General features: G+C 36.2%; 2 protein-coding genes across 2 annotated transcripts; one reads left to right on the top strand and one right to left on the bottom strand.

The window, feature by feature from the left end:
• Window positions 1–2189, bottom strand: LOC111337805 (uncharacterized). Its single transcript, XM_022944168.2, has 2 exons — window positions 372–2189; window positions 1–237 (listed from the first exon to the last, which is right to left on the bottom strand). The coding sequence occupies exons 1-2, from the start codon at window positions 1491–1493 to the stop codon at window positions 1–3; spliced, it is 1359 nt and encodes a 452-aa protein (XP_022799903.2). The 5' UTR covers window positions 1494–2189.
• Window positions 2190–8623: 6434 nt separating this feature from the next.
• Window positions 8624–23340, top strand: LOC148739862 (uncharacterized). The gene is made up of 19 exons (XM_088749584.1): window positions 8624–8730; window positions 9286–9357; window positions 9850–9921; window positions 10528–10599; window positions 10910–10981; window positions 11621–11695; window positions 11915–12911; window positions 13131–13212; window positions 13674–13736; window positions 14034–14114; window positions 14772–14816; window positions 15191–15241; window positions 15975–16025; window positions 16638–16685; window positions 17554–17601; window positions 17848–17904; window positions 18104–18182; window positions 22658–22667; window positions 23266–23340. The coding sequence occupies exons 1-19, from the start codon at window positions 8624–8626 to the stop codon at window positions 23338–23340; spliced, it is 2157 nt and encodes a 718-aa protein (XP_088605710.1).
• The last annotated feature ends 2631 nt before the right edge of the window (window positions 23341–25971 follow it).

Raw genomic sequence — 25971 nt, 5'->3', positions numbered from 1 at the left:
TTACAGCAACAGTATGATTTCCTGAGATAAAGGGAAAGTAAGCAAATTATGCCCAATTTTTCCATGTGCATTTTGAATCTTACCTCTTGAAGACATTACTGCATCTTCGTCATTCAGAAGTGAGAATGACAAAATGACAAAGCCTGTAAGCCGTGTCATTTTGGCACCATCGCCGCTCAGTTTTACTTTGTACTTTGGAGGCTGGTCCTTTTCGCCTGTTGTTGCATGGTCTCTCATCTAGGTTTAAAAATTTTATTGGTTGATATTATTGAAGATACTTCTTAAAATAGTATTGTAATATTATGTTTTTTATTTATTTTTATATATAATAGTTATTTATCGGTACATTGTCATGAACTTTGTGTACTTACATGATTACGGATTGTACTGCATAGCTCATTCCGGAAATTAAGTTGTGCTCCTTCTTCTTTCCCTGGGGTTCTCTCAATGTGACAAAGTTCATTTAGTGAGTCTTTGCACTGCTTTATCAGGTATGACCTGGGTAACCCCTCCCCTGCTGGTGTCATGGTCAGCTCATGATAAGCTGCTTCACCGATTGAAAACTTATCTTGGATGAAAAGAATTTGCTTTATTTTGTCCTGTTCCTCTTGAGGAAGATCCTTGAATTTTTTTTTGTCTTTGCCATCGAGAAAATTGACAGTGTGACTGACTCCCTTCTGGTCATAGGTCTCTGCAAACCACAAAGTCCTTTCCACATGTGTTTTAAGTTCCCTCAGTTTTCTTCTTTGCTGTCTCCCTCCAACTTCAGAAATGACCTTACCGCCGTTTTCTACTGTATCTGAAATTGACATTCTGTCAATGTAGTCTCTGAGTTCCTTGTTTTTACTTAAAATACCCTCGTAGGAATTTTCCATTTCGACCAGTTTGTTTTCAAAGTCTGTTTTGAACTGGAATGCGCTTTGAAGTTCTGTGTATAGTTCTTCGCAACGCTTTTGCAGCTTCTCGTTATCTTCTAATAATCCTTTTGCAGTTTCTCTCATTTTATTGATTTCTTTCTCCATGTCCGCCACTTTAACAATCTCATCCCGACGAATGGCAATTCTTCTAAATTCATTCAGGTACTGAACTCTGGCACGACCCTCGAGCTTCCGGCATTTGCTTTTGATATTACTGCAGCTTCTTCGAATTAAACCATCAATTCTTGTGCAGTCGTCTTTAATTTTAATACTTTGTTCGGCAATTGAGGCGTTCAAAATTTCCACATAAGAAAATTGTGCCAATAAGCCCTGCCCCTCTCTGAGATCATACCAGCTCCTCAGTTGCTCGTTTTGAATGTTTACCGTAAAAATTATTTCATCTCCTGCAACACAATCTTGTTTCACGTAATTAAGGCAATGCTCTGTAGACACCAAAATGTTTTCCTTCCATTTGCTAAGACCAAAACCAGTGAGAAGGTCAGACATTTTAATGAAATCCTCATCTCGATGGATCCGAAGCTCCCGCCACTTGGCACCGGAAGTAAAAATGCCCATTCGTTAGAGCGCTGACCAACATTACTGTTAAACAACTTTCCCCAGTTCTCAACGGAGATTGAAAGCCTGGTTTCCAAGCTTTATTTTGATACCAAACATGGCGGATAAACGATGGCGAATACAGTCGAAGGCACTGAAGAAGTGAGCTTCTTTTTGCGCGTGAAGTCAGGCTTTCATGGGCCCACTTCCGGTAGTTCATGATGAACGTCTCTACTTCCATAGTATTATACTCTTGTGTTTTCAATCCAAAAATGGACGCTGTTAAACGTGTTCCATCTACCTGAAGATTGTTGTGTTTGCGGGCCACGCTGGTGACTTTCGGGAATGAACTTGGCAACATCGAACAATTGGATGCGAGCGCGGCCAGGCGAGGTGACAGATGGCGAATTCAACAATATTCCGCATAAAATAGAAGGGTTGTGAGAGCGACAGGAGAGGTAAAATCACACTAAAAGAGGACGGTGTTAACAGTCTGTTGTGGATTTAATATTTATACAGTGGGTTACAGATACTTCCTACTATTGGATTCCGACTTGGCAACTGTTACAGGTACGCGAGAAATGTTTCTATCTTCAACTATAATTTTCGCTCCATACATTTTTTTGTAAACTTGATCGCCATATTTTTTTGAGAAGGGGGGCAAAGCCGCTGTCGTTACGCGGGCGCTACGTCCGCGATTTCTGGCCATGTATATCGAATTAATTTGATGGCCTGCTCCCAGTTGGCTTGTTAGCTCAATTGGTAGAGCGCTGCACTAGTATCGCAGAGGTCAGTGGTTCGAATCCCGTACAGGCCTGAAATTTTTTTCAGGTCTGATTTCCACTATTGCTCAAATAGTGCTTTACTGCGAAGGATCGTTCTTATATACGTCTCATAACCGCAGTTCACTCATATGTTTCATATGTTTGTTGTTGTTCAATCTATAAGTCTGTTTGTAAATGTCTCAAAGTATTTACTCCCTGAAAATCACATCAACTTGTGACAAGCCTTTTCAGCTTTGTTCGGGCCTTTTGTTAGTGCTGACTGCCAATCCAAACTGCCTTTTAGAGTAAGGTGGTTTAAAGAGACTGAATCATGCAAATAAAGAAAACTTCAGTACTCAACATTTGGCAATAAACTGGTCCAAATTAGCTGAAAGAAGACACTTGAAATCGTAGAGGCTCGCTTGGAAAGGCAAATGATAATGAAAATAATACAGAGCGATAGTAATAACAATGACGAAAATAACAATAATCATAACAATAATAATTATAAGGACGAGTAAATGTTAAGTGGCTGAAATGGAACAAAATGAAAGGGTAAGAAAGGACTCGGATTGGGAATACAAGATTCAAACAGATTTCATTCAGATAAACCTGAAAAACGTCGATCGGCTGTGGCTTCCAGCCTTGGCTCGGTGTATATGAAAGTATTCTTGTAAATGTACAGAGTTATTGCTTGCTTAAGCGCTGTCAAAAATACTTAACCATGTGTATTAATTAATCTATTTATTTAGTATGGCTTGAGGATCTCAGTACTTATATACGTTTAAATACCTCAATTGACAATCATAGACTAATAGGCAGAATAGGGCCAAACTGAGATAGGAATAAATTAGTCGTGGTGGTATAAAAATCACATTTGGCAGGAAGGAGACCTAGTTGAAATTTTAAAAACGATCTGTGGCAAAAATGATTAAAAACTACGAGCTTTCGACTGCCCGAACTGCAGTATTCGACGGGTAAAATGAATGATAAACAAGCCATGAGAATTTAAATAAAGACATGAACTGCGAAATAAAGAGAATGTAAATGATTATGAATATTTGTTAAAAAGAATGTTGTATTGTACAGGTAACGGGCCAGAATTGTTATATGCGTTAGGTGTCATTCTGGTATGCCACGCTTCTAATGTTTTTCTGGTTCTAAAAGTGCCTTTGTCAATAATTGACCCGTTTTCAAAATTAATGGCGTGGTTGTTGGACCAGGCGTGACTAGCAATTATAGAACTTTTAGCCGCAGTTTTGATATTTCTCAAATGTATTTCGGGTATTGAAAGCTCCACTGGTTTCCCGAATATAACACCACGAACAATTTGCCCAGGGAATTTTATGCACGAAGTTGGTCTGCGATTCCATCGAAGGTCAGAATTTCGGAGCTGGGAACTGTTGCTATAGAGTGGTAAATGGTTTGTTTAGAACTGTGACGTCACGTTTTTTGAGGACAGGTGTCAAAGGTTTAGTTACTCCCTTGATGTAAGGAAGAGAAGCGGAAGACTTGCGTGACTCGGTTGGTTTAACCATCTTGAAAAACATTTCAACAAGTTCCTCTGGGATTACATTTGTTGTTGAGGATAGAGTTTTTCTATCCTGTGTTTTTGATAAAATTAGATGGATAGCCGTTGGACTTCAAAATTGAATGGACATAATTAAGTTCGTGCTTTTTTCCTTCAGAGGAATTGGGTAGATTTAGAGCCCTGTGCAGGAAGGAGACCATTTACGGAAAACAGCAACGACGTGGGTACCATTAAGAAGGAATTCCATGATTGCGCTAGGGTGGAGGGCTTGAACACTTCAACCATTCGGTCTCGCTACCCTTAATCAAGCGGCCTTGAGAAATATAATTCTCTTTCACAGCAATTTTAAGGCACTGCAGTGATGGAAAATACCCTATACAATTAATCAGTTCTTAGTTGCACCTCTAATCGTTTAGTCTTTATGTTTAAGGAAATTGTCTGGAAACCCCTTGAGGGAACTGCCATCCGATATTTTCGCCGCAAATATTGCCTTAAAGTACCTGTAAGTAGGTTTTTTTAAATATTTTGACGAGACTTTATAGGACTAGTGAAAGGATTACAAATGTAAAATATGTTTTTATCTCTTGAATCTCGTTGAACTTTTACGTGATCTGTTTCAGCATCTTTTTTAAACTTATAAAAAACTTTTCCTCTCACGTTGCGATGAAAAAGTGAATTCTACACCGATACTGTCAGACCGAATGAGTGACATAAGGAAGTCTTTGACAATAGAATAAACAATGTTGGGAATCTATAGATAAGAAAAAAATAAACAACCATTAAAGTCATCTGAGAAGGAAACTACGATGATGTATTTGAGATAACCCGAGTCTTTTAAACAAACTTATTGTAAACCGCATCGTGTATCATTAGGCCATAAACAAAGTGATATTGAAAAAAAACTATACAAATCTCTATGTTAACCTAACAAGATTGGACTACAACTCATTCTCCCATACTTATCAACTCATCTATTCCTAAACATGTGCAACCACCAAGTGCATCTGTATTAACAAACCTCACATTTCCTCACATCCACTGTTATGATTGCTGATGACATTAAGTTTGAAAAGTCTCAAAGTAAAATAAAAACCCTCCTGTTTGGTTATATCTTTTATAAAATTTGCCAATCATAGCGTGCACACCAAAGCATACGAAACGTACGCCCGATCATTAGGGGCTTGGGTACTTAGTATCAGCCCGCAAAAAGGCTGGTTCAACATTCCAGTTTTGCGTGAGAGTTAATACATAGTCATGGAATGATGAGAATCTATTACTTGCTTATTCGTTGGTTCTATTTATTATATAGAGTCTATTATCAGCCACCACGGAATGTGAAAAGAAGGGATAACTCTGGTTACTTGGCTAGAAATTGTCCCCGATCGCGGACTTATCACAAGCTCCATTTATGGTCATCTTAGACATAAATTTTGCGATGGCTCAAAATAGTTTCGTTATTTTAGAAACACTTGTTTTTTGATGGAATGTAGCATCCATAACTTTTCTTTTGGGTTACTCACCTTGGGCCATGCTATGCTACATTTCCATCATATTTATAGGTACCTGTCTGAAATACAATTACATCACCTGCCCTCAGGACTCTTTGACAAAAGCACAAGGCTGCAGTTTTTGTAAGTAACACTCTACAATCTGCGAGTCTTATACTTTTTCGCTGTACGTAAATGTAACACAACATCGAGCATCGAGTTAAAATTACGAAGGAAAAAATACAACTCAAAAAATCTGCTCTGCATCTTTCATCTAATGATATGTATTTATTTCAGTCCCAAGAATCAAATCACCCACAGCTAATACTAGTAGCCAACTTTCAAGCCTGCTGACTGGGAACTCCGATATCAGATCCTAGCGGCACAGAAGTTCTAAAACCCTCCGATCGCATTTATTTTTTCCTACCTGTTGTTGTTTTTGAATCGATACGTCATTTAGTGTTAGAGACAATAGAAAGTTTTATCAGATTCTTCTTTCCGCGTCGCCATTCTTAGAATTCACGTGAACATAAGGTCTTAAGTCAACTGCCGCATATCTTTGACACTAAATAAATTTTGTTTCCTGAAATGAAGGCTCATGTAATTTTGTTATCCATATAACGGAAATCATAAAATGCATTCCGTGAGAAAGACTTCAACAAATTTCTACTATTGACACCTATCTACTACAAATCTCGTCAATTCAAATAGATTGTAGCGTGTAGTACAATGGGTAACATAAACGAAATAAGTTAGTTAGTTACCTCCACATTAAGTGAAACTAATTCTTCATTTTTCTACTTTGTTAAAACATCAGCGAGGTCCAGTAACTGTCACTGAAAACAACCCCTAAAAGTATGAAAGTCTGTATCTTATCACAGCTAATTAGTTTCATATGGTAAAATACACAGACGCCTGAATGACAATGACCTGAAAGGACTAAATGGAAGTGCGTTCAAAAACATGACAAACTTAAAAGAACTGTAAGTGATTATATCAAAAGTGCATTGGAAGGAATTCCTCGTCCTCGAAAATAATTATATTTTAATTCTTCACTTTGGCTGGCTTGAATTAAAGGTATGGTGATCTGTATTATGAGTTTTGATGTAAAATGAAACAGAAACAGATGAATAGAACTGGAAAGGTTCTGAAAAGGATAATAAAATATGAAATCTTCTGTCGCCAAAGGATGACTAAACTCGCACGAGGCACCCCTTTTAAAAAGGTTTGTTACAGACAGGGTCGATCGAAATGTTTTCTGATGCAAAGTACTTTACATGCAAAAAAAAATTTATTTTTCCTTTCATGGATCAAATTATGCAGTTGTTTGATAAGATTGCTCTCTCAAAATACAGCAGCACCTCCCGTTATTCTCTCCATCCTTTGTTGTTTATACTTTTCCCTTATCACCCTTTCCATCCAGTGGCTTGACGACAAGTCGGCAATATACTACTTTTATAAAACTAGATCGCATACAACATATATCTAGATGTGACACAAAAGATCCAGTTTCTCTACCTCAATACAGGTGGTTGCAAGACAACAACATCACTGAATTACACCCTGAACTATTTCAAGGTCTAAAAAGTCTGAAAGAACTGTGAGTTATTTTCATACTAAGCTTTCCTCTGAAATTGACCCAATAACTGCCCAAAGTGTCTCAGCGATAATATCAGCGTTAACATCACAACTTATCATTGGTAGTGTAGGTCTGACATGGATTCTGCCAGTCACATACCCTTCTTTGTCATTAGTTGGAGACACAAGGAAACATTTTCCTATAGCAGATTTCCTAATCGTAAATTATGTTTTTTCGTCGTAAAATTAAAATTTCCTATAATGGAAGTATAACAAAGGTACCGGTACGTATGATGCACGATCCTTCCCAGTAGATAGCGCTATTTATGCAATAGTGAAAATCAGACCTGAAAAAAATCAGGCCTGCACGGGATTCGAACCACTGATAGATAGCTTAGATAGCTTTATTAGGAAGTAAAATCATTGCAGCCCCCGGGCCGGCTGAAACACGACTTACTTTACAACGGGAATAAATTATCTCTTACTCTAAGATAACTACAATAAAAGCCGCAAAGTGTAATCTACAATAAAATACAATAAGAGAAGTATCAAAAAGCAAAATACAAATAATTAAGATAGCTACTAATAATTAAAACTGTTCGCCATGATAAATGTGTTTTTGAACCTAGTTGTCTTACAAATCGGTAGCTTGAAGTATCTCTGGCTGCGGGTGCGATAGGTGGACTCGTTGCGTGGAGGCAGCAGATCATGGAGCTTGTGATTTTCGTCCCTTACAATCTGATCAAATAGAGCATCACACAAGATCTCCCTCCTCTCGTACAGTGACGCAATGTCAAGAGCTACTAGAGCCTCAGCGTAGGATAAGCCAGGTTGAATCATCCGCAACGCGCGTTTTTGCAACCTTTCCATTTCATTGGACAGATATTGCGGCAAAGAATGATGAAAAACTGGGCACGCATATTCTAAAGCAGGGCGTATACATGTTGTATAGAAAAGTAGCATATTCTCAGATGGAACTTTAGGAAGTAGATGATAAATGATGATAGATCAGATGCAATGAATATATGAAGTTCATTTATTTTGAACTGCGGTATTAAATACGTATGATGCACGATCCTTCGCAGTAGATAGATAAATCACGGCTTTATTACGTAATAAACCCGTGATGATAAATCATCACGGGTTTATTACGAATCAACTTAACGGTCTGCTCCCAGTTGGCTTGTTAGCTCAATTGGTAGAGCGCTGCACTAGTAACGCAGAGGTCAGTGGATCGAATCCCGTACAGGCCTGATTTTTTTCAGGTCTGATTTTCGCTATTGCATAAATAGCGCTATTTACTGCGAAGGATCGTGCATCATACGTATTTAATACCGCAGTTCAAAATATATGAACTTCATATATTCATTGCAAAGGTACCGGTCTCGCAAAAATGAAATTTTTGCACACATTCAAGTGTCACAGCATTTTTTTTTATGGGATATCTTTCTCTGTTTTGAGGCATTCTGGTATTTTCTTAAATTATGACTTTGATTATTTCTTTTTCAATTCGTTGGAATAATCAGAAAGGGAGAGTCCGCGTTTACCAACAGTAGACAACAGTGTTAAGTGGGCGAAAAAATTTAAATAGTCAGCTGCCTCTTACCTTTTGCTAGAAATATTGAGTTATATATATATAATTAGCGAAACCAACACAATAATTGTTGAAGATGCTCTGTACTATGAGTCATACTTTGTACGCATATGGCATCACTCAGCCCTTTAAGTATTTTTGATGACCAACATCTGTATTCATTCTAAGTTACTTATAAATTTCAGATCGTAGACTTAATGACGATTTCATTTTCCTGTTTTGTCATCATCAGCTATCTGTCAAATAACAAGTTGAAGAGTCTGCCAGACGGAATTTTTAACAGCCTTTTCAAGCTGATACATCTGTGAGTGAAATGGTTATTTAACAAAGGAGATAATTGGGAACAACCAAATGATCATTTTTGTGATATTGTTTACAAAAGCACAGCCCTCACGGCTCAAATAAACTGGAGTTTTCCAGCTTGACTTTGTGAATCTGATTAGATGAAGAACAGAGTGCTATTTTATGCAGTTGATGTGCTTTGTTAAGTAATGGTAAGATACTTGGGGGTTTAAATGTTTAAAAGCTCCAATTTTAATAGCAGCCTTAACAAGCACCTTGTTTTTTCTTTTTGCTGGATTGAGTATCAGTTTTTAACATATGATAACCATTAACCAACGGATGCGCAAGTGATAACGCTGATAATGATACTAATAATAACAATAGTAATAATCATAGCAATGATGATAAAATAGTAATAATAATAAAAACAGTAAGAAAAGGGGAGGCCACTACACAAGTAAACAACAGTTTTGAAAGTTCTTCTCCAAAAGCCACTGCAAAAGTAAAATTCTATGAAACACTTTAGCTGATAATTCTATTATTAGGGAATTCCTTGTAACGGTGGCGATTTTTTCAGGGATTTGTCAAACAATGAACTCAGAAATCTGCCACCGCACATCTTCAGAAACATTACAGCGGTAGAATTTCTGTGAGTAAGATTCTCATGGACATAAAAGATTGAAGATTAATTTTTTAGGATTTTCTTGAAAACATCAAATGCGGTAAATATAACAGCTTCCTAGTTTATGACAACTCTAATAATAATCTGCTTTTAGATGGCAAACGTTTTTGTGTCCTTTATACGTTGCATATTATCTTGTTGTACTGGAGGATCAAACTACCCCAATAAGTTTGTAATTTGTAACAGGAAATGGATCATAAATCATTTTTCAAATTCAGCTTAAACAATAGACCTTCTTAAGGCGCTTGGGAATAAACTTAGAAGTTTTCAATTTTACACTTGAGAGCATTATACTTATGTCTGATGTTTTTCTTTGAAGATAAAGAGCTATTTTATTGGGAAAAGAAATGCCATTGCCTTGCCTGAACTACAGTAGTGACTAAAAAGCAGTGTTAAAGATATCACTGCACAGGTACACCTGCGTATATCAGTCTAAGCTTTCCTTGTTTCTTTTTTCAGGAAAATGGACTACAACAAGATCGAGAGGCTTCACGAAGATCAGTTCCAGGGCTTGGTAAATTTGTCCGAATTGTAAGTACACTCAGAGTTGAAACCTTGTCCCAAGATGATCTGATTCGCAAACCACATAGCCCCTCAACAGCTCTTTCAAATTTATCAGCTCACGTATGATGCACGATCCTCGCAGTAGATAGCGCTATGGATGCAATAGCGAAAATCAGACCTGAAAAAAATCAGGCTTGTACGGGATTCGAACCACTGACCTCTGCGATACTAGTGCAACGCTCTACCAATTGAGCTAACAATCAACTGGGAGCAGGCCGTTAAGTTGATCCGTAATAAACCCGTGAAAGTGATAAATGAGATACAATGAGTATATGAAGTTCATATATTTTGAAGTGCGGTATTAGATACGTATGATGCACGATCCTCGCAGATAGATAGCGCTATCTACTGCGAGGATCGTGCATCATACGTATCTAATACCGCAGTTCAAAATATATGAACTTCATATATTCATTGTATCTCATTTATCAACTCAGTTGATAAAACCAAAATTACAACGTTATTGTAATGTTAACTCCAACATCGCTTAAATGTGATGTGCAACACCCAATTGAGATCACATTATGTTATTAAAATTATGTATTTATCTTTTGTTCCTTTCACCTGTTTAAGATATCTGTCGGAGAACAAAATTGAGGCTTTGCCAGATAAAATTTTCGAGGGCGTCAAAAACCTTAATGCTATGTGAGTATGGTTAATTACAAAGAAAAAAACATGCTAGGATGTTTAAAGTGATGGGAAGAGTATAATAGAAGCATTTAAAATCTGAGATCTTACTTTAAAAATTTGAATATGAGGTAGAATAGACAATGCAAAAAGAACTGCTTATTTAAACATACTTTTAGTGAGCAAGGGTGCATATTAGTGAAATGCAAACACATATAGTTGAGAACCAGATAGTTTTACAGCCATTCAATGTGATTTTATGAGGAAAATGTCATTTGTAAGAAACTGTCTACCTACTAATTGTAAGTGATTATGTTCTTTATTTCAGCGATATCTTCGGCAATGAAATACAAAGCGTTTCCATCACGACTTTCAGCTATACTCATAAATTGCGATTTTTGTAAGTTCACGGTAAATTACAGATGCTTATCTAGACACCAAAACTTTTCTATTTCTTTTTTTTTAACGGTCTATTTGAACATTAGTATGTACTTATTGACGAGTTCGGTCGAAGCGGAAGGAACAATATTTGCCTCAAGAGAGCCAATTATTTCCCAGTCCAGCCCGACCTCACTCTGTCAATAAGTATTTTATCATATGACCTCTGACTAACTAAGTTTTAAAAAATACCAAAAAGTTTGTTTTAACTTAAATAGGACTAAATAGACCATCGCGCGAGGGAAATCATAAAACAAATTTCTATGTGAAAACTTTTCCTTTCTTTTTCGAGTCGAAACAAGGAAATCACAGTTCATCGGAAATCTTGACTTATTTATTCTTGTTTGTTCACTGCTGTCGCTCGTTTTTTGAAACAACAGCGAACAATGTCGCCGTGTAAGTGCACTAGTGTCGGTCGGCGTTTTCATCTTTCACTATGGTTTTTATTTAGGGATTGCACGAGTGGGACCGGACGGGTCATATGACAACATAAATTCTATTCTTAGAAATACACTTTTTGAAATAAGTCAAATATATTTTGTGAAGCGAATTACGATATAAACCGACTTAATGTTTGATTAACTATTACTCAAAACTGCAGGTTCATACATTACAACCTGATGGCTGAGCTCCCCAAAGGAATTTTTACCAGGCAGTTGAAGCGCATTATCAGAGTGTAAGACTCGGTCCATAAAAATCATTTCCTTCGATCACATCTTTTCTTAAATAACAGCCTATCATATTAATCAATTAAAAATTATTAATTGAATTCAGATCATTAACGATTAAGGTGTCTAGCGTAAATCACTTCATTTTCCTTCATTTTATGTAAGCATATGCTTGTTATTAACGTTCAGTGATGTAATTATAAAGTGTAATTTTTTTTTCATTCCAGAACTTTGGACACCAACCTCATGTGCTGCCACCTCGATCTTTTCAGGCAGGATGCCGATTGCGACTATTCTTTCAATGACAACTTCGCAAGCTGTCACTCTATGTTCCGTAACCTTGCTCCAAGGAGAAGTCTTTGGGTTGTTGGTCTTCTTTCGTTGTTTGGGTCTTTGTTTGTTGTTGGGTGGCAGTATTTTTTCCCTGATAACAATGTGGTCCAGTCTATTATGCTGGTGAATCTGGGAATCTCAGACGGCATCATGGGTATTTACCTTATCACTATAGGTATAAAAGACCTGCAATGGTCAGGAGAATACTACCTGCACGACTACGAGTGGCGCACTGGTTGGTTTTGCCATTTTAATGGCGCCATGTCTGTCTTTTCAAGTGAGGTGTCAGTTATGATGATCTCTCTGATTGCATGGGACAGGCTCAAGAACATTGTGTTTCCCTACACTTTTGCAAAAATTACACCAAGGCAGACTCGTATAATGTGCGCAGTCATCTGGCTGGTGGGAGGCATTATGGCATTCCTTCCCTTGTCTGGAATGCACTACTTTGGTGACTGGTATTATGGCAAGAACGTAGTGTGCTTGCCCCTGCAGCTTTCCCCACAATTACAAGAAGGCTGGGAATACTCCACTTCCATATTTATCGTTTTAAATTTTTCTCTTTTCATCTTCATTATGGTGGCTTATATTTCCATCTTGATGAAATCATGGTCGTCAAGCAGACGGCTCGGCGCACATGGAACTGTGCGTGAAATACGAGCAAGAGCACAAAGTGCACATTCCAAAAGAGAAAGAGCACTTGCCAAAAGGGTGTTCTTCATCATTCTGACCGACTTCTTGTGTTGGATACCAATCATTGCTATGGGCATCAAGTCTCACGTCGAGAAAACATTTGATCCTCCTGGTGATCTGGCAGTGTGGATTGCAGTGTTCGCTCTGCCGATCAATTCAGCTATCAACCCATTGCTGTATACGCTTTCTACTCCACAGGTAACAGGTTTATTTAATTTTCACTATTGAATAGGACATACTGTCATGTTCAAATTTGCTCTCGTGTCAGGGAAGGCTGGCAACTTAATTTTGTAATTGTGACGATTGACATAGAAAATCAGAAATGAAAAAGAGTTGATTATGACCATGGAGACCATAATATAATAGAGATTATTCAAAAGTCTCACACTAACTATCCCATAAATTTCTGATGTGTAGGTGCAAGCTATACTGAGACCAAAACTGAGAAAGCTGTGGTCGAATGTTCGATATTTTTTCAACAGAGGGCAAAATCAAGAGGGTACAGTTTGATGTTCCATTTTAAAATACCATAATAACAATAATGGTGCTTCACACCTCGAATTTGAATTTTTTTTACGCCTGAGGCGTACAAAAAGGAATAAAGAGTGACTCTAAATGTGGGGGTAGAAATGGGGGCAGAGCACGTCTCATAGGAGGGGGGGGGGGGGGGGTGGGGGGCGTCGCTAGTTGAAATAATTATTTCTGATCGATCAAAGCCATGTTCTAGGAGCATTGAAGCCATTTGTGAAACCTTTTTGAATAAGAATGGAGCGGAAATTTGTAAATTATCATTAAAATATAAAGGAGTCAACCTCGGTCTTCAATTTCAATGTAAGATTAATACAAATCTGACGTGTAGAATGATTTTTGTGTAATAAAGGTTTGGAAAAGCCTGACAGTGGCGTATTCTCTATTTGGGGGAGACCAAGTCATTTTTTGTTTTGTTTTATAACATAGAAGAAGCAGACAATGATCAGCAGGGAGAGGCTGGAAATGAAGATGCACACGCTATCAACGAAGAGGGTAATAATCAATCTATCAATCAAGTTTATTGTCTTTACGTGAGGCATGGTTACCAAGTTGCCCGAGCCAGAGGCTCAGGTATAAAACGTGAGACTATAAAAAATTATGTTCAGATAATAATATAAATATGGCGATAAAAAGATAAATCATATTGATATTGTTAATGAGGTTGATCAATGTAATTACACATGAAATACACCTTTTCTAACTCGGGAATTTTTCGCGTAACAACTTTTCCATCCTTTTTTTGCGTTCATTAGTAGTCCTGATTTTTTTCTTCCATTTTTTTCCTCGTAGGAGAACACATTGAAATGCAAGTAATAGAACACCACGATATTCCAGAAATGGAAGCCCTTGAATTGCTTGTTCCGCAACCAGGTGAGTGCTCCATCTGTACACTTACTTTCAGACAGCACGTTGTAAATAGTGAAGTAAAGTCACTTAATGGGAAACATACCAAGAACATTATTCGACCCGAAAAACTTTCAACCGTGACTCTGATGTTGATGGTTATGCCATGACTGACTTTGCAACATAACTTCCTTGGCATGTATATCTAGTCTATTTTAAATCTACCAGAATATTTGCTCTTTCAAATTGAAATACCTCGAGAAAAACCACAGCATTCCTTTTCTGTTCTGGTACATTCTTTCTGTACATTTTGAGAGAGAAAAGATTGAAAAAGCTTTTCCTTATGACATAAAAGCGACTAAATTGGGCGTTATCACTTTTGGTTGATGACTGCAAGAAGATCGTCTAGTTTAACCAGCTTTGTTTTTCTTCAGATACGTTTAAAAATTTTGTTGAAACTTTTCCTTAAGGACTTTTTACCTCTACTGGTGAGACGCCCCTCCCTTTCCTGTAGCAACCTGTACAGTGTATCATGGGAGAAAGATACCCTCGTCCCACATACGATACGGCTGTTGTAAATGAATGATACCTATATATTGATAACGATCATTATGTTTTGAGTTTTTGGATTTATTATATGATAAATAACTCTAACTTAAAAATATTCCTTAACTTTGTCGACAGAGATAGAACAATCCTGTAGAGGGGATGAAAGTGCATCTTCGTCAGGTATAATTACTTGTTAATTGAAATAAAACTCACAATCTTGCAGACGTAAATATGAGCTGTGTAACATAACAAGTTTATATTCATTGAGAAATCAGCTAATTAAGTCATCGTGATTTCTAGAGGTTTCGGACAATTTTTTACGCTCGCGCGCATCCAGTTCTGAATATAAAGCTTACAGTTAGACTTGACCGAAGTATTTCAGGTCTTTTTTTTTTGATCGGATAGCTTAGTTGTATATTTCATCAATTAATAAATAATATAATATACATGGACATTACCCAATAGAAAATGAAATTGTTTAGTAATGTGTTCAAGAAGAAAACATGAGCCAAAAGCCTCATGACATGGTTTACTCTACTTGTTCCTTGAGACAGATTATGAGGATGGTTTTGACATCCGACCAGCCACTAAAAAGACTGTGAAAGGTAAGGCCTTTTTAATTTTAATTTTTTTTAAAGCAAAATATACTAACTCACAAAACAATGAATCAAGGAATGTCTTGTATCACCCAAAGTATTGGCTGGTGCTACCGAGCTGGCGCACGGAATACTTGATTGTATTCTTTCTTTTTGTATCATACCGCGGACAAGGTCGGTATTCCATATTATTAACGTTGTAACCAGCTATAAAATCAGTGTATTCACGAGAGTAGCTTCGTATTTTCTTCTTCTCTTACTGAGCCAAACAGATCATCGCAATTGAAAAACTTCTAATTGGCAAATTTGCCTGTTGTTAGAGAAATGTTAAACTTGCAATTGTTAAAATGTTGCAATTGTTGCAAATGTTAAACTTGCAAGTTCTCTGCTGTTGTCAGAGAAATGTTAACCTTGCAATTAGAGGTATTCACGTCAAAGGTGCTCCCAAATAAATGTCTTCCGAGAAAATGAGCAACACCTGATTGAAACCTTCGAAGGATCGCTATCAGTGAGGATGAATTTAAGTAAAATAATCGTATAATTATATTGTGAGATTTGAGGCTTTTCAGGCATGTTTTCTAGAGCTGTTCCTACTCTAGTAATAGATTACCTTATTTGGGTAAGAAGTTATCTTTATATCTAAACGTATTATGACTTTAATAAGTTGATTACTTAACTTCTCCGCTATTACGAAACAACCAACATGTTAGTCAAATGAAGCGTACTCTCTATCTTGTTGCAGTTACTGTTCACCATGGAGAAAGCCAGTACCGACAAAGAAGACCAAAAGAAGGTAATTAATTTTCGACTATCATCATTTAAGTGGGAATGCCTACACATCGATATCAGATTTTGATATTGAAACTTAGTTCTATGAAGGTTTTATTTCACCTAGAAATAAATATTATAATGGATCTACAGACAAAGAAAAATGTAGGTAATTGGTGGATAAGTTAGGTGCATGAAAGAGACCTTTTTTATGAAGGACAGTAGTTGTAACTGTACCTTTTAGCTACTGACACAAGATTCAAAAGATATCGCCATTATTGGGCGTTTAGTCGATAGGACCTTGACTTAAATGATATAAAAGGCCATGAAAAAATTCTGAAGGAAAATGAGCACCGGCTTGTCCTTTTTTGTTACTGCGATAAAAAAGTTACCGGGACTGTTACATGTTGGTGAAGAGTATGCACTCATCACAATAATCCAGGACTAGAGATTAAAAGCCCTTTAATAAAGATTTTTAAGAAGTGATAGCATTCCAAGGCTGACTGTTTAAGCTCTCCTCAAAATTGAGGCTACGCGCTGTCCCTGGTACCCTGAATCATCGATAGTTTCGTGGAATGCAAATGATCAAAGTTATATATTTTTATGAATGCAATCGTTTTAAAACCTATTTATGCAGTTCAAGAAGGAAAAAGTAAGCCTGAGCCTAAAAAGCCCGCAGGGAAAGGTAAAAAAATTAATTGATTGTTTTGAAATGAGAATCTTTTTAACATATAATTTATTGCATTTACTCCTGCTCACAGTGCAAGTTGTTCATGAACTTGACAGCTGGCCAACTGGGGCAATTTGCCTGCCTATAATTGGGCAATGGGTCTACTATGTAGACCGCTTCATTTCTTTTTTTTACAGGAATTGTTGTAGCTTATATAGTCACAGTGAGAGTAATTCTCAGTTTAGTTCATTACATAACCTTATTCTAACTTTGCTTTATTAAAGCTGGTGAATCTGAGGAGCAGGTGGAGAGTGAAGAGATTGCAGGGCCCAGTGACTAAGTTAAAGGAAAGGCAATGGTTTTTGATTGGTCGCTCAAGAAGTTGAGCCACTTTATGGGCTATCGAGGTCTCACTTTTACTCGGGCAGTCTCTGGAAAATATATTGAAGAAATTGGTTAAGAATTAATGATTTTTTAATAACACTTAAGTAAAACAAAAGATGGAATTATTAAGTAGTAATTTAGCATTTTATCAACTAAATCATTTTCTGAAGAAGCTAAAAAAAGAAGGTAATAATTGACTATTCCTGCAAGTAGAAGTGTCTAACACCGATAGACCATTGTGATATTCAAAATTGCCTAATACTATGTAAAGAGCAATTCCGCTTTGAACTAGATATCCCAATGGATCTGTAGACAGAAAACAAAAGTGACCGTAAGGCGATAAAAGCTCGCACCTGACTGTTTACACTCTCTCGAGTATTCCGGTTATGAGCTGTCCCTGGTGGTTCCTTACCCAGAATTCGCAATCCCTTTATTAAATGCAAGTAGTCAAATTTAAACAATTGGATTAAAGCCATGTACTTTAAATCTATTTGTGCAGGTCAAGAAGGAGAAAGTAAGCCTGAACCGGCAAAACGAACCGAGAAAGGTATAAGAAATCAAATGATTGAATGGAACTGTACATCAGTTTTTGACATGTGTTGCATTTCTTTCTGCCCCCAGTACAAAGTTTTTATCATCTTTGGGACTAACTAAGCCAGTTTATCAATTTTCTGGTTTGATAGCAGGCAGTAGGCCGGGCTATCTACTAATACCTCTGTATCTAGATGAAGACAAATGTGACTGTAATTATGAACAGTACCTCATTGTAACTAATACCTATGCTTCAACACAGCTGGTGAATCTGAGGAGCAGGTGGTAAGCGTAGAGATCCCATTGCCTGGTGACAAAAGTAGGTGGTTTTGATTAGTTATTAAATATATTAAGGCATTTTATGAGTTCTTGAAGCATCCCTTTTAAATTGTTAGGCGCTGGAAAAATTCTAGTTGAAAACTGGTTAAGGACTAATGATTTTTAAAACACTTAAGTAGAGAAAAGAATGAATGATCAAGTACTAAAGTAATTTCTTTTCAAATGCATTATTTCTGAAGTTGAAGAAGAGAAAGCGCTTAAACCTGACATGGACTTCACAAAAGAAGGTAACATTCCTCATAAATTAGCCAACATAAGGTAAAAGTGATCCACACAATGCTTCATTCGATGACGCTTAGTCACTCCACCTCGTTGCTTAAAGAAGCCTTGAAGTTTTCAGATCCACATCAGAAGTGACCTCATTGAGAGAAAAAATAAACACTTGAGTATTGTTATACTTTCTTGTAATGGAGGGTAAAAACCTTTCTTAATATACTGCCATTTATAATGTGGAGCTGTCTCACTTTTTAAAGCATTTTTAACGATACAGATATTTTCTCAAATACAGAAAACATAGCTATCGTGTGGTACATCTCTTTAAATAGAAATGGTGTTTATGATTTTGTGTACCATAAATTTCAAAACATTTTCATACAGACCAGCTACAATTGTGTTAGCGGTAATAAGTATGCAATCTCTTGCAACAATACAGTCAGATTATAGTACCTTTTGAAATCAATCTTTCTTTATCCTTTTGAATTCCATCCAGGGGAAGAAGATATGTTTGATACCAGGCCTTAGCTCTCTGTTTTTGAACCAAGGTAAATATGTATAAAGTTTGTCTTAATTATTATACTGAATACCACTGACTGGAGGGTTATGAAAAACTGCCCCGAGAAGTTGTGTTTTGATTAATATCTTATAAAGCTTATGGGGTTAGTTTTATGTTTGAGATGTCAGATGAAAATCTGCTCAAGTTTTGTTGTGATGCATGGACATTTAAATATATAAAGAGTTGGTTTTTGATTACTAGAACTTTCAGTTTCTTGAACCTCTCTATAATCTGAATCAAAACTGACTTCCTTTTGAAGTCAAACAGTGTAACTGTTAAATAGTTTTTTAACTTCCTGGTAATCAAATCAATTTCAAAATCGACATTTTACTGCATCTGCAGGGCCTGCAATGATCAAAGCTACGTTTGGCGATGAAGACTGAAGGAAGCGTAATGGGTTCTAGTTATGATTTTCTCCTTGTATTTTTTCGAAGTCGCTTGACATATTTTTTTTCATGTATCCCAATCACTGTTGCCAGTAAGAGTAACAACATTTTTTCAAACTGATCAATTTATTCTCTGAGTTTGGTTATGCATGATTTGAAGAAGGTCTGACTAAAAAAGGTTCTGGGTGTCTAGTAGGCTGCATGAGTACTCTCGACTTCATGTCGAGGGGTCTCAATGGAGTGAACCGTTAGTCATTAGGGGTAAAAATGGAAAAATCATAACTGTTTGTCGTAAAAAAAAAGTTAATTGGAAAAAAAATTCCGATAATAACAATGGAATTATACTTCATATCCGAGGGTCTCAATGGGTTGAGGTGTTAACCATCAGGCGTAAAAATTGGCCAAAATGTTCACCGTTAGCCGTAAAGGCCATCACCCCACTGAGACCCTTATATCTGCCTAACTGTCAGCTTAACTATCTGCCTGACTATCTAATAAATGGTCTGCCTGGCTGTCTACTTGACCGTGCAATATGTAACCAGTGTGTTCTTTCTCTTTGCCCCAGATAGCGTCCAAGGGCCATATATATATACCACAAGTAAAGAAATCTTGAGTTCTGGACAGGCAGAAAAAAAGTTGAATAATTCAATAGATAGAGCAGAGTGATTTTAGTGATCAATAAGTATACTATCTGTGGCGTAGTAAGTAAAATAATATTTTCGTTTTCTTAACTTTAATTTAAATACTTTAGTGAACATGCTGTCTGAGCTCTTTACTGTATATTAACAAGGTAGAGTTAGCGTAGAACACGTTGAACTATAATTAATAAGCGTGTAATGGTAGTTTTTTCTTTGTCTTTGTGTTATTTCAGCCTTTATTTTTTTGTCAATTATGACATATATTAAGCTGACATCTTAATTCTGTTCCTTTTGGCGCATTTCCACATACTAGAGTTTTTATAGTTAATTATAGTTATTTAGAGTTTGTTCGTAGTTTTTTAGTTTATTCGTAGTTTTGATATTTCATATATGGATATTTTGTAAAGTTTATTTGTAGTTTTAATTGTTGATTTGTAGGCTATATAGTTTATTCGTAATCTATACGGTTTATTTCTAGTTTTACAGTTTATTAGTCGTTTTTAATTGTTGTCATAATCTTTATGGCTTATTCTTAGTTTTCATAGTCTACCCGTAGTCTCTACAAGTTATTCGTAGTTGTTATAGCTTATTCGTAGCTTTTTCAGTTTAGTAGCAGTTTTTATTATTTCTTCGTAGTTTTTATAGTTTATTCGTAATCTTTGTAGTTTAAATGTAGTCCATATAGGTTATTCGTAGCTTTTATAGTTCGTAGTTTTTATAGTTTAGTCGTAGTTTTTTGCAGTTTAGTAATAGTTCCTATAGTTTATTTGTATATTTTATAGTCTACTCGTAGTCTACATAATTCATGCATAGTTTTTATACATTATTTGTATTTTGTTCAGTTTAATTTAGTCGTAGTTTTACAGTTTTTCGTAGTCAACATAGTTTATTCGTAGTTTTATAGTTTATCGTAGTTTTTTAATTTATTCGTCATTTCTATAGTTTCTTCCTAGTTTCTACAATCTATTCACAGTCTCTATATTATATTCGTAGTTTTAGTTTATTCGTCGTTCTCATAGTTTGTATTTTTCATAGGTTAGTTGTAGTTTTTCTAGTTTGTTCGTAGTTTTTGTAGTTTCGTTGTAGCTTTTATAGTTTAGTTGTATTTTGCATAGTTTAGTCGTAGTTTGTATAGTTTAATCGTAGTCTTCATAGTTTGTTCATAGACTATGAATAAACTGTAGTCTACATTGTTCATTCATAGTTTTTATAGTTTAATCGTAATTTTTCATAGTTTAATCGTGGTCTATATAGTTTAGTTGTAATTTTTTTAGTTTAGTTGGAGTTTCTATAGTTTAATAGTACTTTATATAGTTTATTGGTAGTTTTTTATAGTTTAGCCGTAGTTTTTATAATTTATTCCTAGTTTATGATATTTTATTAATAATTCTTATAGTTTATCGGTGGTTTTTATAGTTTATTGTTAGTTGTTATTGTTTATCGGTAGTTTTTTAGAGTTTATGGTAGTCTTATAGTTTATTGATAATGTTTATAGTTTAGTGGTAGATTTTATAGTTCACTGGTAGTTTCCATAGTTATTCGTAGTTTTGATAAATATTTAATAGTATACTTATAATCTAAATAGATCATTTCTTAGCGTTTTTTAACTCTTCAGCAAGCACAATAGGTGAATAGGTCCGAAGTTACGACGATCGTTATATAGGGCTGCAGAATATAATGGAGGACTTAGAAATTTCAATGGTTAAGAGTTCAGTCGTAGGATGTTTGGCAGCACATCAATCTAAATAGCTCATATCCGTATGTATCGAGTCGCTCAATATCATTTGAATCTCTGGTGAAAAAAAGGTAAAAATATAACAAAAAAGGAAAAATTGCTGAATAGGATGTCAGTCATTCGAGATTTGGTAGTATAATGATGATCTAAATAGTTAGTTTTTAGAATTGTTATGACTGGTTAGTGAGCATTAGAGTAATTCAGACGTTTTATCATGAGTGCAGATTCACCAAATAACTTAATTAAGGTTTGGTTAACGAATGACTAGTCAGTTATAAGATATTTAGTTATGCAACAAAAATATGAATAGTTTAAATGCACAACTCACTTGCGAGTATTCTGCACTCCTACTACCTTTCGAGTTGTTAAACTTCATTGTTATCTCTACTTTATTAGATAAAAAATAGAATAATGAATAAAATCGATGAGAGTTTGGCAAAAGGAAAACAGGAAAATATGCAGGTTAAGACGCCGCTGATCAGAGTTTTGTAGTATATAGTGATAATCTAAATAGCTTGTTTATTGAAAGTTTCATTATTGAAAGTTTCATAATGTGGGTATTATAGTCTTGAGTTACAGTCACGTTTATTGATATTACGTTTACGTTATTGATATTTCACTCAAAAAAAAAACTGAAAGAAAAAGGTCTAAGAATATCGTTAACTTAGATATTTCGTGGAGTTTCAATGTCTAATTTTGTAGTTCATATCTAGATTTTTTAAACTTATATCGAGAATTCTAGTTCATTGTAGTATGTGGTATTCAAGCTGTTGGATAACTTTGCACAAACGTGATCAACGACATGGCTCTTACAGTAATTAAAAATATCTTCAACATGACAATGGTTTTGAGAGGGAAATGGCGGAGTTACGAAAATTGTACCAAGTCTGTACGAAGTTGTCAATGGGGGAGTCGTGTTTACTGTAAACCAGAACCTTAAATATAACACCTTTTAGACCTTATGCTTGAGTACATTTTGATTCTGTCCATGTCTTGCTTGGACTTTATCTACAGGGTGGATAATGCGTCACAATGCTGTTCGAGTCAAACCGTGCAGAATTGTTTTCTTTATCTCCCAACCTTAATGGGAAGGGGCAGATAGACGGCCTAGAATTCCAGGTGAAGCCGAGCATTTGATTTTTCTCAATTGAAATTAGCTAGAAGCTATCTGAAAGATGTTATCCCTTTTTGGTGCTTTTCAGGCGAGCTGAGGTAAGTGCGAAGCAGTTGCAGGGGATTGTCTTGTCCCCTCGTCAAATTGAAGCAATGGGGTTGTTTAAAGTTGGCTGTTGGATTAGTCGCATACGAAAACACTAGCCTTATTGATTGGATGATTGCAACTGTGCTCAGCCCAAACCGCCGTAATTAATCTAGCTCAGGAGCCACCTTCACGGTCAGTGATCAGTTCAGTGAACACGAGCTACTAAGAGTCGTAACAACTTCGTTACAGCTATCATCTCTAAGTCTACAAGCACTTTGGTAACTGTTTCTCAGCAATCCCAAGTGGATTTGTAGCGTTTTTTTTTTTCATAGGTTGCATCTTCACACTCAGCTTCCTTTCCGTTCTCTTGCTTTAGCAAGTATAGATGAATGCCTGAAACTACAGTGAATAGAGGTCTCCTCTATTAACTCTGCTGAAACTAGAGCTTGTGGCTGAAGTGTGGGAATTTGCGACAGCACTCATGGGAATAGAACTTCATTTAAGGTCTGGCTGGACACAGCAGAACTCCTTAGATGACCCAGGCACCTCATTTAAGCGATAATTTATAATGAATTGCAATTATTACTTTAAACTGATTTTAATCTACAGCAACTTAAGCCAAATTACCCAATAAATAAGGGTTCTGCTAAAGATTTTATTTTGATTGTTTATGGAGCTGTATGAACTCTGGTGGCATTAAAATAATCTGTACTCTCTATTACCTTAGCCATTGGTTGATTAAACTCTTAGTAACAATTGAATTAAGTACTAATGATAATAATTTTGTTACCCCTAAGCATTCCTTGCATCATATAGGATAAATCCGTATCAAGTGAGCAGATAAATCAAAGTGTGAACACGGTAAAAAAGATCTTATCATCTAAGTTAAGGAACATAAACTCATCAGACATATCGGTTAGTATAAATCTACCAGCGTTGTATAGAAAACACTTCAGTTTGATTGGCTGCGCTACTCGCTATATTTCTTTTTAATATAGTAAGGATGCAACATTATGCATTCGGTGACGCAATCTCGGCGTCCCCTCTCCAATAGATCACAATTAAGAACCAATGAAAATGCGTGCGTAGTCTATTTTATTGTAATATATGTGATGGCTAGTGAGAAGAAAGAGTAGCCTAATAGTGAGGTCACAAACAAAATTGAAAAAAAAATGAACATTTCTTGAAGTTAAATTTTGAACGATTATTAGAATGATAGCGAAAAAAGTATATTATTGATTATTAGACGTGAAAATTGATAGACGCCACGCCCTAAAAAACACAACACCCACCAAAAATCCCAAGATTATGATAAAATTGTTAAATAGCATGACATGAGTTATAAGCCACTTAATGCCTGCTATGGTTTCAGATGATCAACCAGATATCTTACAATAATATACCTGTACTATAAACTATAATTATACCACTTAATGTAAATTAACTTAACAGTCAGATCATCATCCAAATCTCCTTTCACATGAATCAAGTAGCAGTTAATGCTCGTTGTGTCGTTGCAGAAGACGTTGGTGACTATATGTTCCCTAACATAAATAACCTATTTGATATGGTGTTTCAACTATTAATTCTTTCTTCTCCACCTTCCAACCCAAATGAACAGCTTCAAGGTCCTTGGTAAGGGGACTCAGTTTTCCACAACTCAGGACTGGCCAGATCAGGCTGTGTCGTTTCAAAATAAATTAAGAGATTTCCCTTTTTTTGTCAAAAATCCACCAGAGAAGTAGAGAAAAAATTCAGAAGTTTACATATAGATCTAGTTTGGTGACTACTTGTAACTCGACCAACAAGTCAATTGGTTTAGCCAGTCATCTTTGACCATTGATAAATACAACAGGACATGTATCTTATAATGTTATAGAACCACCATGTTTCTGCTCTTACTACTTTCCCACCCATGGCATGATGACTCTGCAAATGAAGACGAACATCAACTAGGAAATACTGCCTTGATAAACACCAATTTCCCAATTGCAAACTACAGAGAAATTTACAGTCCACCGGTACAGCACCCGGTTCACTCGGAGGAAATGGGCTCAGCCAGGAGAAAGAAATTGCTTTTACTGGGTTTAGCCCACTTAGCATTCTCGTTGTGAGACATTCCCAGATTTCATTTCGGTCGTTCTATCAACAAGAGCTATTCCTCCTATGTTTTATCCTATGTTTTTTCGATGGTGGCTTTTTTAATGGTAGCCTTTTAGTCGGTGTTTTAGGTGGTATACCAGTTCGTATGGACCGTATAACTTACATAATTTCAAATGAGCAGAAAGCGGCTTCAGCCGTTTTCTTTCGACGCTACTTTTGTAGAAAAAAGTGGAAAGAAATCGAGGAAAACTTTTTCGCTGACGGCGGAATCCAAGCTTCGTGCCCCACGAACCGGTTCAGTTGAAAATGATCAACCCGAGATCGTCGAACCTTTCTCGTTTGAGGAGTTTAGTGAGAGCGGTTCTGGTCTATCTTCGTACGAGAAAAGACATATCGCCAACATCCAGAAATGGGACAACATAAGAAGACAGTTGTATGATTCTTATGAGGAGGAATGCTGTTTTCCGACCGGACACAACATGTGTTTACTGCCTCCAAGAACCAGCAACACTGCGATGTCAATATGGTGGCCCCAAGCAGTACTTCTGCCTTGAATGTACTAATATTTTACACAGTGCGAGGAACCATTCTCATGTTTTGGAAAAATGAAAAGTGAGTTTCGAAATGTAATATAAGTGGATTGAGTTTGCTGGTTTTCTACTCTGCTCCGAGAGGTTTTTCTCCGGGTACTCCGGTAGCCGGAGTAAAGGCGGTACGCGCCTTGTTGGCTATAATCATCTCATATCCAACTAGCGCGAGTGGAATAATTGCTTTAAAAAAAAAAAAACGCCCCCAAGAAATTAGACAAATCTTCTCGACTTTATTTTGTAAGAAGAAACCAGATGTTGCAATTTACAGATATTAGATTATGGCATATTGGCTCGTATAACATAATGGCTAACCCAATAAAAAGTCCTCTCCATCTTTTTATCCTTCAATCTTTGTTTTTTTACCATATTCATAGGGATGTTTTTCCTCTTTGTTAGTTTTTATGCACAATCTATACGCTCAGTTACTTACAGGATCTATTGATGTGGGGATTTGAAGGTTTAGCTTTTCTCATTTGCCCCGACACGTGTTGTGGAAGTATTTCGAGAACTGATTGAAATAAATGAACGGAATCAATGTGGAAGATAATAGTTTGATTCTCGTCAAATATCGAGGAATTGAAAATCAATATAATATGACTCACCAACTTAATTATTTGATCTC

This window comes from Stylophora pistillata, chromosome 2, assembly GCF_964205215.1.
Source record: "Stylophora pistillata chromosome 2, jaStyPist1.2, whole genome shotgun sequence".
NCBI classification, from domain to species: Eukaryota; Metazoa; Cnidaria; class Anthozoa; order Scleractinia; family Pocilloporidae; genus Stylophora; species Stylophora pistillata.
This window is presented reverse-complemented; position numbering and strand designations above follow the sequence as displayed.